At 49.7% G+C, this 13,113-nt stretch overlaps 1 protein-coding gene across 1 annotated transcript in view; it reads right to left on the reverse strand.

Moving 5' to 3' along the window:
• Window positions 1-2,243: 2,243 nt before the first annotated feature.
• NSD2 (nuclear receptor binding SET domain protein 2) overlaps window positions 2,244-13,113 on the reverse strand; it is a 1,080,265-nt gene continuing 1,069,395 nt past the window's right edge. Inside the window, exon 23 of the mRNA XM_078678610.1 lies at window positions 2,244-4,708. Coding sequence (XP_078534736.1) covers window positions 4,443-4,708 — 266 coding nt within the window. The 3' untranslated portion in view covers window positions 2,244-4,442. The remainder of the gene's footprint in view (window positions 4,709-13,113) is intronic.

The following is a 13,113-nucleotide window of genomic DNA, read 5'->3' on the forward strand; positions in this document are numbered from 1 at the left end:
AACGTTTTGTGGTCATTTCAATGAAAAATATGCTACCTGTAAATGACAATGCACTACCACGTCATGCTTTGGTAATATATTTATGAAACATGAGTTTTTACACATGAACTGGGAATTATTACTGCTCCTGCTGTAGTGAACTAAAAGGCAAGCCAGGAATCATGTGTACCCTATATATGAGCTCGATTCTTGTTATTCATGGAGCAAACATTTAGTCTAGTAAATAAAAAGTTTTTGGTACAGCAGAATTAGGAAACTTGCATATTTGAAGGTGCTCTCATGAGATAATAAAGGAAAAGGCGGCTCCATAAGACAAAATATTTGCCTAGGATCACACAATTTGACACCAGTTCATGGGGCAAGTACATTACAGTTAGGTCAAGTAGATTAATAAAGTTACTAGACCTGCAGGTCTAGTAAAGTTTTTATGATTTTTCGAGCCCTGTAAGGGGCAGATGTCTGCTTTGACTTCTTATGCTTTTTCTTAGACTTACTCGAACACTTTCCCTGCGATAATGATTTGCAGTTGGAATGACATCGGGAGTAGGAGTGGCACCGTCCTTTCAATTTCAACCAATCACGGCATATAGTCTTATTGTGTTTGGTAACCTAAAGTTTAACCTCAGAGCCCCATATGGCCTTCATGGTTATCTGAGCTCTGTCTTCGCACGCAGTCATGCTTTGACCCAAGGCACCATAGACCGACTTCGTAAGGGTTCATCACAAACAGGTTTATAACAGTCCTTGCACATTTAATCCTGTCGTCTATGGGGAGGGGATGTTTGACATTCTCATGCACCCTAGCATAATTTTAAGAAGAAACAGTTAAAAGACCGGTGAGAAGCCCTGGAGCCATGCCTGAAAGCGCAGAAAGGCACTGACAGCGCGCATGGGTGGCACTTACGTGGGGCTCTGCTCATCACTTCAAGAACGGAACACTGTCGGTGAGGAGCTACACAACGCCACCTGAAGGAACTTGAGAACTCCTTTTATAACTTTCGGATCCCGTCTGACGAATATTCACAAGGTCCTCACCTGGGGTTAGAAGTATCAACCAGAATCAGCTAATCCATAATTTAAATAAAAAACAAACAATGCGAAGTTGCAGTTGCTGGCTACACCAATATACATGCCTGCTGGGTGGCAATTTTGAACCGTGCGCCATTTCTTATGCTGATTTTGTCTTCTTTGAATGATACAACAAGTTTCCTCTAGGGGAAAACTGCCCAGGAGCAAATAAGACCAAATTTGATCCTTTCCCCTGCTATGAAGGGTCAATAATAAGTTATCCTCCCTCTGTGTAGATATCTTCTCCCTTCATTCAGGGCAAGTACTGAACGTGAAACATTTAGGGGGCCATTAGGGAAAAAGGCACACATTTTAAGGTGAGGAAAAAAAATAGAGTAAGCTTCAGATACAAGCGATCGTGGTATACAGGGGTGGAGGAGGCTGGGGGAAGAGCCGATATAACTAGCATGGTCACAACTTAACATCCACTGTTCTTTTGGGAGGAGTAGCTCTTGTGGATACATGGCTCGAAATACTCATATGTTCGCTGGGTGAATTATTTGCAAAACATACTTGAAGGCACAGGAGAATAATGAGCACTTCTCCATTTGGCTAAAGTACCTTTCATGCTGGCTGCAGTCGCACACAAACGATGTTCCGTTAAATATTAGTCTTTTTTCCCCCACTGTTAATGCCTCCTTCTTGGCCAGCTGGTAATGTGCATCCTTTTTGGCAGGCAAGTACTCCATCATCTTTGCTAGGTGATTTAGAAACTACGTATTAAGCAGACTGTTCATCAAACTCCCCTTTCAAAATCCGTTTCTAATATTACCATAGAAGATAATGTTGAAGACAGAAGTACATCAACAACTTCAGGGTGCAGTCCAGGCACTCCTGCATACTCTGCATCTAGCCTTCGTACATGAATCTCTTGTCTTTAGCTTCGGCACAATCCACTCTCTCAATCAAGGCAGTGCCTACTTGTAAACTTTAAACAGTTTAACATGAAATACACTTTCAGCATTTTAACAATTACAAGCCTCACATCAATTTCAATAATGAGTGAAAAAATTAACAAGAGTAAGGCTGCAAATGTGCCCATTCAAATCAAGTAATTACCATGAGTGAGGAAGTATCCTAGATCAATAAAGAGGTATACAAGTACTTCCTAGAATGACAGTTAACATTTAGTTTTACAAATAATAGTCTTGACCAAATTATTCTAGACTTCCATATCAGTTTCTAATATTTATTTGTGAGTCACTTAAACTGTGGCACCTTTCAAAGTTAACGTCATGTTTGTAGTAAGTTATTGTCTTCTCAATAAATAAAACATTCCATAGACATAGTAATGTTAGCTGTGCAACATCAAAAAAGCAGCACTATGTTGATTTGTTTGCAACTAACCACCCATATAAACTGATTAAAATAGAAAATACCTTTCAAGATGTGCCTCTTAATTGAACTACAAAGATTACACACACGCACAACAAATGGTGCTTTTCTTTGTAGGGTTGACAATTTCCTGGATTTGCTATATATCGGAACAAATGTTTAAAAGAGTCATCCACTAAGTGCAACTCAACTAGTGATCTAGGCGTGTGTGTGTATATATAGATATATACATATATACACACAAACATATCCATATATGTATATATATATATATATATATATACATATAGATATATATACACATACACACACATATATGTATACATAGAGAGAAAGCGCAAGAGGTTTTCACGCAAACTAAACAATGAAATGAACCAATGAATTAGTCTATACAGGCTTTTCAAATATACATTTGCAAAACATTTTGTTTAGTAGTTGACAGCTAGCCCTAACGAACAGCTATTTTGTGTAGTATTTTAAAAACACTGAATATAAACATGTTTTATCAGAAATGCATCAGTGTTCTTGGGACTGTATCCAAATGATATTTTAAACAGACCAGGTGCAAATAAATATAACGGAAAGGTTTAAAACTAGCATTAAATGTATTGCCAGCAAGAAGGGAAATATGAACATACAAGAACTGTTAGATATTCATTTCTAAAACAAACTAGAGCACTGAACGATCTTGCTAACAGGTTATTTGCTTGACAAAAAACATGAACTTGTTTTACAGCTAATACTACTTCTAGCAGTCTGATACAGTTTTAACTATTTTAGACACGGGTAACACTAAATATAAGAATCTGAGCTGATTTCTTGCAATTTGCTTCACATTCACTTTGCAGTTTATCCCAAGGAAAATGTTTAAAACAGAGGGTCTGTGAAAGGTACAATATACTTCTAATATAAAAAACGTAGAGCAAAATTATATTTTCTTCGTAGATTGCGAATGAGTCACTGCTACCAGGAAGATTTAAAAAAATAAAAAAACACAAGTAATTTTTAGACATAATGTAGGATTGTATTAAAAGCTGGTAGATGCTTACATTAGACTCTTGTCTGTCCACCCCAATGTTACATCCAAATTTGGCTTCAAGAATACTTCTTGCTGATTCGCTAATACTTCACAAGATGCGCCTAGACACCCGCGAGTATTAGTGCACTTTAGAAATCCTATTTTCATTTCATTTCACAAGTACCCAAATTAATTTCCCCCTTTGTTTTGTGGTGCACAACTTTTTGATTTGTTCTAATACAAAGGATAAGTATGCCTTTCAGAGATAAATATGAAACTTTGCTTGCAGAATTTAAAACAATCACTTTAGGCGACTATATTTTCTGCCTCAATTTAGCTACATGAGGTAGGAATGGAGCCCTGCAAATATACATGTGCTACTTTTAAAACTGCAAGGAGTAGAAACAAGAACATGGCATTTTATACTGTATTGCCCACAATCCAAAGCATTCATTCAGATGAAAACTGGAAAAACTGAAACAGAGAAAAATATTTTTACATTTTAGGCTTATTAAAAATGTTTAAAAACATTTGGTCCCCATAAACTACTATATTCATGGGATCCAACATTTGTTTAAAAAAAAAAACCTTCATAAAAAAGGACTACACAAGATATTTGCTCTATTAATAGAAAACTAGTCATATAAAATATTGATTAGAACAACTTGAGAGCTAATAGTGTCTTCCTTCTGATATTTTAATTACATTGTACAGTATATAAAACCACATTTCTGCGTCAAAAATGTAAATCTCTCCAATCTGGAAAAATAAGTGAATCTTTACATTAAAAAATGTTCAGTTAACTGCAAAGTTGAGAAATGATGTCCTGAATAATTGTGTGCATTCTTCATCAGTGCAGATGCAGCAGGTGCTGCAGATGGCTCAACAGGTAAAAATATTTTTTTTCCTGAAAATATAACCTGTACAGAATATAATGTAAACTTGTATTTTTTTAATCTGACCTATTCACAAGTCAATATGTATCTACAAGATAGTGTTGGTGGAAGAGAATGCAGTCAAGTTATTCTGGTGGTCCCGTTTGCGTCCATTTTCGTTTTCGGTTTTTTTTGGGTGTCACCTTTATGCTTTCTTCTGGAGGTTTAAGAGCTGCCTGATATTCCACAGAGTCTGAATCATGTTCACAGCAACATATATGTCCATCTTCCGTTGAAATGAACTTGGTTTCGTCTTGGTGTTCTTTACATAATGAATTTGGGCACAGTTGGCAGAACATAACTGAAGGCTTGCCACAAACATCACAGTGATGCCAAGGACATTCCCATTTACCTGTAAATCAAAATAGATTAGTTATAAGAAAAAACATGTAATGCACCCAGTAATTCAAATGTGTATCAAGCATTGAAATGACAAATAAAAACCAGATTCAAGATATCAAAGGCAGTTTTTATTTGCAAGTTGCTCATAAGAGAAAAACCAACATGCAACGATTGTATTATGAATAGTCTTGTTATGTTGTATACATTGATATAGTTCCCCCATTGTCCATACACCTGACCAGTCATCCAAGTAAACCGAGGTAATCAAAAGAAAGAAACATCAAAAGAGACCAGAGTTTTGGCTTTTTAGATCCTATAAATCATTAGCATAAATGTTATGAAGTTATCTAGGGTTAGTTGTGGTTAGAAATGGAAATCTCTAGTTGGCCGCGGCTGGCACCGAGGTCCAAATAGGGATCCTTCTTCCTAAGTCAGAGTAAGGGGGCTACACCCTTTGGTTGCCTCTGCTCAACCCTGTGGTAACGTAGCACAAGCAGACAGGCCCATCTCAGAGGCAGTGTGTGAAGCATTTATGACCATACACAATAACACAGTGAAAACACCACACATGTAGCTATAAAAGAATAAGTATATTTAAATAAGCTTAACGCACAAGTTACTTACTTTCGGTAACGATATATTTGTAAGAAACAGTAGTTAGTGTTGGATTCCTTACCTTAGAATATCCCTAGGCGTCAGACTGGATCTGGAAAGTTTTGCGTAGCAGTACCCCTCGCGTCGGTAGGTGTTGTCTGTGGCTCCGCGTCAGTCGTCGGCGTCCAGATGATGTCGTTTGAGTACTTAGATGCCGCCCTCGCGGGCTGACATCAGTTCTTGTACATAGCTTTCCGCGCCAGGAACGCAGAGTCATGCCAGAGACCGACACTGGTGCCATAAAACTAGGGCCCTCAAAGGGAATACCTTAACCCTAGATGTCGGTTCGCAGAACGGGGAGGATGGGTGGGGCAGTAAGGAATCTAACACTAACTACTGTTTCTTACAGATATATCGTTAACGAAGGTAAGTAACTTGTGCATCTGAAAGAAACAGGTTAGTGTTAGATTCCTTACCTTAGAATAGATACCCCAGCCATACCAACCCCGGTGGTGGGTCTGCGATCCAAGACCACACCCAAAAGTCCTGGAGAACAGAACGGCCGAAGAAGCCATCCCTCCGGACTTGGCTGTCCAGGCAGTAGTGTCTAGCAAACGTGTGCACTAGCAAACGTGTGCAGCAAGGCCCACGTAGCTGCCTGACAGATGTCCTGCAAGGGGACTCCCTGACCCAGGGCAGTAGTAGCCGCTGTGGCCCAAGTGGAATGGGCACTCAGCCCAACATGGGGCTCCTTTTTAGCCAAGGAGTAACAGACCTTGATGCACAACACGACCCACCGAGAGATGGTTCGTTTGTGCACCGCCCGTCCCTTCTTCGCGCCCACGTAACCATCAAAAAGCTGGTCGTCCACCCGGAACTGGTGTGTGCGATCAAGGTAGAAAGAGAGCGCACGTTTTGGGTCCAGACGGTGGAGCCTCTCGTCCTCTTTCGAGGGATGCGGAGGCAGAAAGAAGGTGGGCAAGGTGATGGACTGCCCGATGTGAAAGGCTGTAACCACCTTGGGCAGGAAAGAAGGACGCGTTCTTAAAACAACTTTGTCCGGATGGACAGAAAGGAAAGGAGGCTTAGAAGATAGAGCCTGGAGCTCACTCACCCTCCTGGCAGAGGTGATGGCAACCAGGAATGCAGTCTTAAGAGTTAGAAGACGAAGAGGGCAATTGTGAAGTGGCTAGAAAGGAGCGCACATCAGATAGGTGAGAACAAGGTTCAAGTCTCACTGAGGCATCACGAAAGGAACAGGAGGAAACGTGCGTGATGCCCTTCAAGAATCTATTTACAGCAGGGGACTTGAAAAGAGAAGGCTGATCAGGAAGTCTCAAGAAGGCAGAAATGGCAGAAAGGTAGCCCTTAAGAGTGCCCAGAGCAGAACCCTACTAGGCAAGAGAAAGAAGGAAGAGGAGAACCTCTGAAAGGGGGGCAGAGAGAGGATCCACAGCGTTTGCTGTGCCCCATGCCACAAATGTATTCCACCTGCAGGCGTATACCGATTTTGTGGAGGGACGCCTGACTGCCAGAATCACATCACAGACTTCAGGAGGCAAGTCAAATGGCCTCAACTGCCGCCACTCAATCTCCACGCATGGAGGTGGAGACTGGACAGCTTCGGGTGGAGGACCGTCCCCTGCTGTTGCGACAGAGGGTCCTCCTGAAGAGGCAGACGCATCGGGGGATCGACTGACTAGTAGCTCGGGATACCAGTACCTTCGCGCCCAGTCCGGAGCCACAAGGATGACTGGGGCCCGGTCGCGCCTGATTTTGTTCAGAACTCTGGGCAGAAGTGGTATAGGCACCTGGCGTGATGCACCAGAAGGATGCAGAAGGCCATCAGCCCCAGAAGCCGCAGCGTCAACCTGACCGAGATACGGGATAAAGGCTGAAAGATCGGAATCAGAGCCTGAATATCCCAAACCCACTGTTCAGGGGGATAAACCCGAAACTGCGCCGAGTTCAGAACCGTTCCGATGAAGAGGAGCTTCTGAGAGGGGCACAGGTGTGACTTCGGAACATTAATGGAGAACCCCAGCAGGTACAGGAGGTCAGACGTAGTCTGGAGGTGGATGTCGACTGTCTGGGGCAAGCCCGTCTTCAACAGCCAGTCGTCGAAATAGGGGAAGACTGACGAACAAGTTACTTACCTTCGGTAACGATATATCTGTAAGAAACAGTAGTTAGTATTAGATTCCTTACCTTAGAATATCCCCAGGCGTCAGTCTGGATCCGGAAACTTTTGCGTAGCAGTACCCCTGCGCGTCGGTAGGCGTCGTCTGCAGGCGTCCCCTGCGGCTCCGCGTCGTCGGCGTCGTGCGCCGTGATGACGTCGCTGGAGTATATAGACGCCGCCTCCGCGCGCTGACGTCAGTTCTTTGCACACAGCTTTTCCGCGCCAGAACACGCAGAGCCATGTGAGAACCAACACTGGTGCCAATGAAAACTAGGGCCCTGAAAGGGATGTCCTTAACCCTAGGTATCAGTTCGCAGAACGGGGAGGATGGGAGGGGCGGTAAGGAATCTAATACTAACTACTGTTTCTTACAGATATATCGTTACCGAAGGTAAGTAACTTGTTCATCTGAAAGAAACAGGTTAGTATTAGATTCCTTACCTTAGAATAGATACCCCAGCAATACCAACCCCGGTGGTGGGTCTGCGAACCAATACAACCTACACCAGAAAGTCCTGGAGGACCGAACGGCCAAAGAAGCCATCCCTCCGGACTTGACTGTCCAGGCAGTAGTGCCTCGCAAAGGTGTGCAGCGAGGCCCACGTGGCCGCCTGGCAAATGTCCTGCAAAGGGACTCCCCGGCCCAGGGCAGTAGTAGCCGCCGTGGCCCGAGTGGAATGGGCCCTCAGCCCAACAGGAGGCTCCTTCCGAGCCAAAGAGTAGCATGCTTTGATGCACAGGACGACCCACCGAGAGATGGTCCGTTTCTGTACCGCCCTTCCCTTCTTCTCACCCACGTAGCCAACAAACAGTTGGTCATCCACCCGGAACTGGCGTGTGCGATCCATATAGAATGAAAGCGCACGTTTTGGGTCCAGACGATGGAGCCGCTCTTCATCCTTTGAAGGATGCGGAGGCGGGAAGAAGGAGGGCAAGGTGATGGACTGCCCAATGTGAAAAGCAGAGACTACCTTGGGCAGGAAAGAAGGTCTAGTCCGAAGAACCACCTTATCAGGATGAACAGACAAGAAAGGAGGTTGAATAGAAAGAGCCTGGAGCTCACTCACTCTCCTGGCAGAGGTGATGGCTACCAGGAAGGCCGTCTTTAAGGTGAGAAGACGGAGAGGACAGGAATGAAGGGGCTCAAAGGGAGCGCACATCAGGAAAGTCAAAACCAAGTTCAAGTCCCACTGAGGCATCACGAACGGAGTTGGAGGATACATGTGCGTGGTGCCCTTCAAGAATCTTAACACAATAGGGGACTTGAACAAAGATGGCTGATCAGGTAGCCTCAAGAAGGCGGAAAGGGCAGAAAGATAGCCCTTGATAGTGCCCAGAGCAGAGCCCTGCTGGGCAAGGGAAAGGAGGAAGAGGAGAACCTCAGACAGAGGGGCAGAAAGGGGATCCACAGCCTTTGCTGTGCACCATGCCACAAATCTGTTCCACCGGCAGGCGTATACCGACTTTGTGGAGGGACGCCTGGCTGCCAGAATGACATCACAGACTTCAGGAGGCAAGTCAAATGGCCTCAACTGTCGCCGCTCAATCTCCACGCATGGAGGTGGAGACTGGACAGGTTCGGGTGGAGGACCGTCCCCTGCTGCTGCGACAGAAGGTCCTCCTGAAGGGGCAGGCGGATCGAGGGACCGACTGTCATGCTGAGTAGCTCGGGATACCAGTACCTTCGAGCCCAGTCCGGAGCCACAAGGATAACTTGGGCCCGGTCGCGCCTGATCTTCTTCAGCACTCTGGGCAGAAGTGGTATAGGCGGAAAGGCGTACAACAGACCGCAACTCCACTCGCGCCGAAAGGCGTCGCCGAGCGAGTGCCGTCTTGGAAACTCCAACGCGCAGAACTGATGACATTGCGCGTTCTCTTCTGTGGCGAATAGATCTAACCAAGGCTCTCCCCATTGCTGAAAGAGGCCTCTCGCCACATCCGAGTTCAGACGCCATTCGTGATCCACCGAGCACCGACGGCTGAGTTCGTCCGCCCTGGCGTTCAGAGAACCTGCCAGGTGTTGAACCGTCAGAGTCACGCCCTGACGTTCCAGCCATTGCCAGAGGCGCAGAGCCTCCTGGCAAAGGGTCCACGACCCCACACCGCCCTGTTTGTTGCAGTACCACATGGCGGTGGTGTTGTCCGTGAACACCTGCACCACACTCCCGTTGACAAAGGGGAGGAATGCCTTCAGTGCTAGGCGAATCGCCCGCAGCTCCAACATGTTGATATGGAGCCGGGATTCCGCCGGAGACCAGAGGCCTCTGATCTCCGCCTCTCCCAAGTGGCCACCCCAGCCTTGGAGGGACGCGTCCGTCACAACCACGTGCTCCGGTTGGGGAAGGGAGAGGGATCTGCCCCTGACCCAATCGCGGTCCGTAAGCCACCACTGCAACTGTCTCGCAGTGCCCTCCGAGATCAGGACATGGTCGGATAGGTTGCCCTGATGCTGGGCCCACTGAAACTTCAGGTCCCACTGCAGAGCCCGCATCCGCCACCTGGCGTGATGCACCAGAAGGATGCAGGAGGCCATCAGCCCCAGAAGCCGCAGCGTCAACCTGACCGAAACCCGGGATAACGGCTGAAAGATGGGAATCAGAGCCTGAATATCCCGGACTCGCCGTTCCGGAGGATAAACCCGAAACTGCGCCGAGTCGAGAACCGCTCCGATGAAAAGGAGCTTTTGAGAGGGACACAGGTGTGATTTCGGCACATTGATGGTAAACCCCAGCTCGTGCAGGAGGTCTGCCGTCATCTGAAGGTGGTGGACGACTGTCTGGGGCGAGCCCGCCTTCAACAGCCAGTCGTCGAGGTAGGGGAAGACTGAAACCCCTAACCGGCGCAGATGAGCTGCGACCACCGCCATCACTTTCGTGAACACCCGTGGGGCGCTGGTAAGGCCGAATGGGAGCACGATAAACTGAAAGTGCTCGTGGCCTACCGTGAACCGCAGGTAACGCCGGTGGGCCGGCAGGACGGGGATGTGAAAATACGCATCCTGCAAGTCCAACGCTACCATCCAGTCTTGTGGGTCTAGAGCAGCCAAGACCTGAGCCAAAGTCAACATCTTGAACTTCTCCTTCCGGAGGAAGCCGTTGACGTTCCGTAGATCCAAGATAGGACGCAGGCCTCCCTTGTCCTTCTTGGGTACCAGAAAGTAGTGGGAGTAGCAACCACACCCTACTTCTGGCCCAGGAACGCGCTCGATGGCCCCCTTGGCCAAGAGGGCCGTAACTTCCTCCTGCAGAAGTGTCAAGTGGTCCCCCGACACACGGTGGTTCTGCGGTGGCATGGCTGGAGGAGTGGACTCGAAGGGGAGGGCATAGCCCCTTCGGACAAGCTGCAGCACCCACCTGTCCGATGTTATCGCGCGCCAGCGGGAGTGGTGATGGCGAACCCTGCCACCCACTGGCGTCACGTGAGCCCGAAAGCTCGGACTAGGAAGGCTTGGATGCAGCAGCGGAGGGAGGCGTGGACTGACCACGCCGCTGGCCTCTACCGCCACCACGGCGGAAACCACGGCCGCCACCGCGCTGGGGAGCGTTCTGCGTCGCGTGGCTGGCAGCACGTGTGGGACCTCCCCTCCCTTGGCCACGAAAGGGCCGAAACGAACCCGTCTGCTGGCGCTGGGTCGAAAGACCCAAGGACTTGGCCGTGACCCTGGAGTCCTTGAAGCGCTCCAGCGCGTGGTCCGCTTTGTCACCAAACAGGCGACTGCCATCAAATGGCATGTCCATGAGTGAATTTTGGATGTCTGGCGAGAAGTTGGCAGATCTCAGCCAAGCATGGCGACGAATCGCCACCGTTGTGGACATCGCCCGTCCCAACGAGTCGGTCGTGTCGAGACCACAACGGATCGAGTACCGCGCCGCATCCCGGCCTTCAACTAAGGCCCGTGTGAGCTTGTCCCGCACCTCCTGGGGACATTGCGGCAGACACTCCTCGACCGTATCCCACAGGGAGTGGGTGTAGCGGCCCAAGAGGCACGCGGTATTACAAGACCGCAGTCCAGCGCTCAAAGAGGAAAAGACCTTTTTACCAAATTGGTCATACCGCTTTGATTCCCTATCGGGCGGAGCCGACGGAAATGCGGACTGCGAAGTGGAGGCCTGGATCACCAGACTCTCCGGGGAGGGATGGGTGGATAAAAAGGCAGGGTCGTCCGAGCATGGACGGTGACGCCTCGCGACATTCCGGTCAACCGGCGCACCAGAAGCGGGCCTGGACCAGGTGCCCAAAAGGACATCCGACAGGGCCTCATTAAACGGCAGCAGAGGCTCCTGGGGGCATGACTGCGGTTTAAACACTTCGGTCAGAATGTTCGGCTTGACCTTCGCGACGGGGAGCTCAAGGTGCAAGGCCTTGGCAGCCCGCATCAGGACCACCGAATAGGCAGCACCTGCCTCAGACGCCACAGGGGACGGAGAGACAAACCCAGGGTTGGGCGACTCGTCCAGGCCACTGGCATCACCCAGATCACCTACCCAGTCCACATCATACTGGCAGGCACGGGATAGAGGGTCCTCAGACCCCTCCCAACCCTCTCCATACTCATCGTCATCATACCCATATTCTGGGTCGACGATATAGACGTCGGGGTCAACGGGCCCCATCGGCGTCGGATCCGGCGTCGGCCGACGCCGGTCCGACTCCGCGTCCGGAGTCGGGGAGGAAAGGGGGGTGGCGCCGCGCGGCGTCGGTGCCGGGGACCCGACGCCGGCCGGAGCCGACGGCGGAGTCGCTGCACCACGCGGGGGCGGTACCACGGGTTGGCCCACAGGAACCGACGCCGGAGAGGCCGGGAGACCAGCCGGCGACGAACCAGAGGGAACCAGCGGCGCCGGGGCCGGAGCCGCCGGCGGCGCCGGGGCAGGAGCACCCGAACCGCTTGGGCCCCCAGACGGGACCGACGGGCCCGCAGGCGCCGAAGGCCCCGCCGGAGAAGGCCTCGCCCTCATAGCAATGAGGAAGGCCTCGATCTCCTCACGCGACGCGCCTTCCCCAGGGACCGACGGGTATGGGGTAGACGGCGTCGGCGACCCACGCGGGGCCGCGGGGGTGGGGTCACCCGAGCCCCCGGCCGCATTACGCGGGCGTCGGGGGGAGTCGGGGGTGCGATGGCGACGCCCCGACTTCTTGTGCTTACCTGACGAGCCGGAGGAATGGTGGCGACTCCCGGAGCGCCCATGGCGGCTCCGCGATCGTTCCCTCGACCGCTCCCTCGACCTCCGACCGGACCGGGACCGCTCTCGACGCGGGGCCGACACCCGGAGCTCGAGAAGCTTGCGGGACCGCTCCCGCCTAGCTTTCCCAGTCAAGGCCCGACAGTCGACGCAGGACTCCACGTCGTGGTCCGCGCCCAGACACCGGAGGCAGAGTCGATGGTGGTCGGTGACCGACATCATGCGGTCGCACTCGTCGCAGCTCTTAAACCCAGGCATCCTACCGGCACCGTAGAAAGATCAAATTTTTTACAAACACTTGGTCAAAAGACCGGAGTACTGCTCTTCGGATCTGCGCTAACTGGCGCGGAAAAAAGAATAACTGACGTCAGCGCGCGGAGGCGGCGTCTATATACTCCAGCGACGTCATCACGGCGCACGACGCCGACGACGCGGAGCCGCAGGGGACGCCTGCAG

This window comes from Lissotriton helveticus, chromosome 2_2 (assembly GCF_964261635.1).
Source record: "Lissotriton helveticus chromosome 2_2, aLisHel1.1, whole genome shotgun sequence".
Classification (NCBI taxonomy): Eukaryota; Metazoa; Chordata; class Amphibia; order Caudata; family Salamandridae; genus Lissotriton; species Lissotriton helveticus.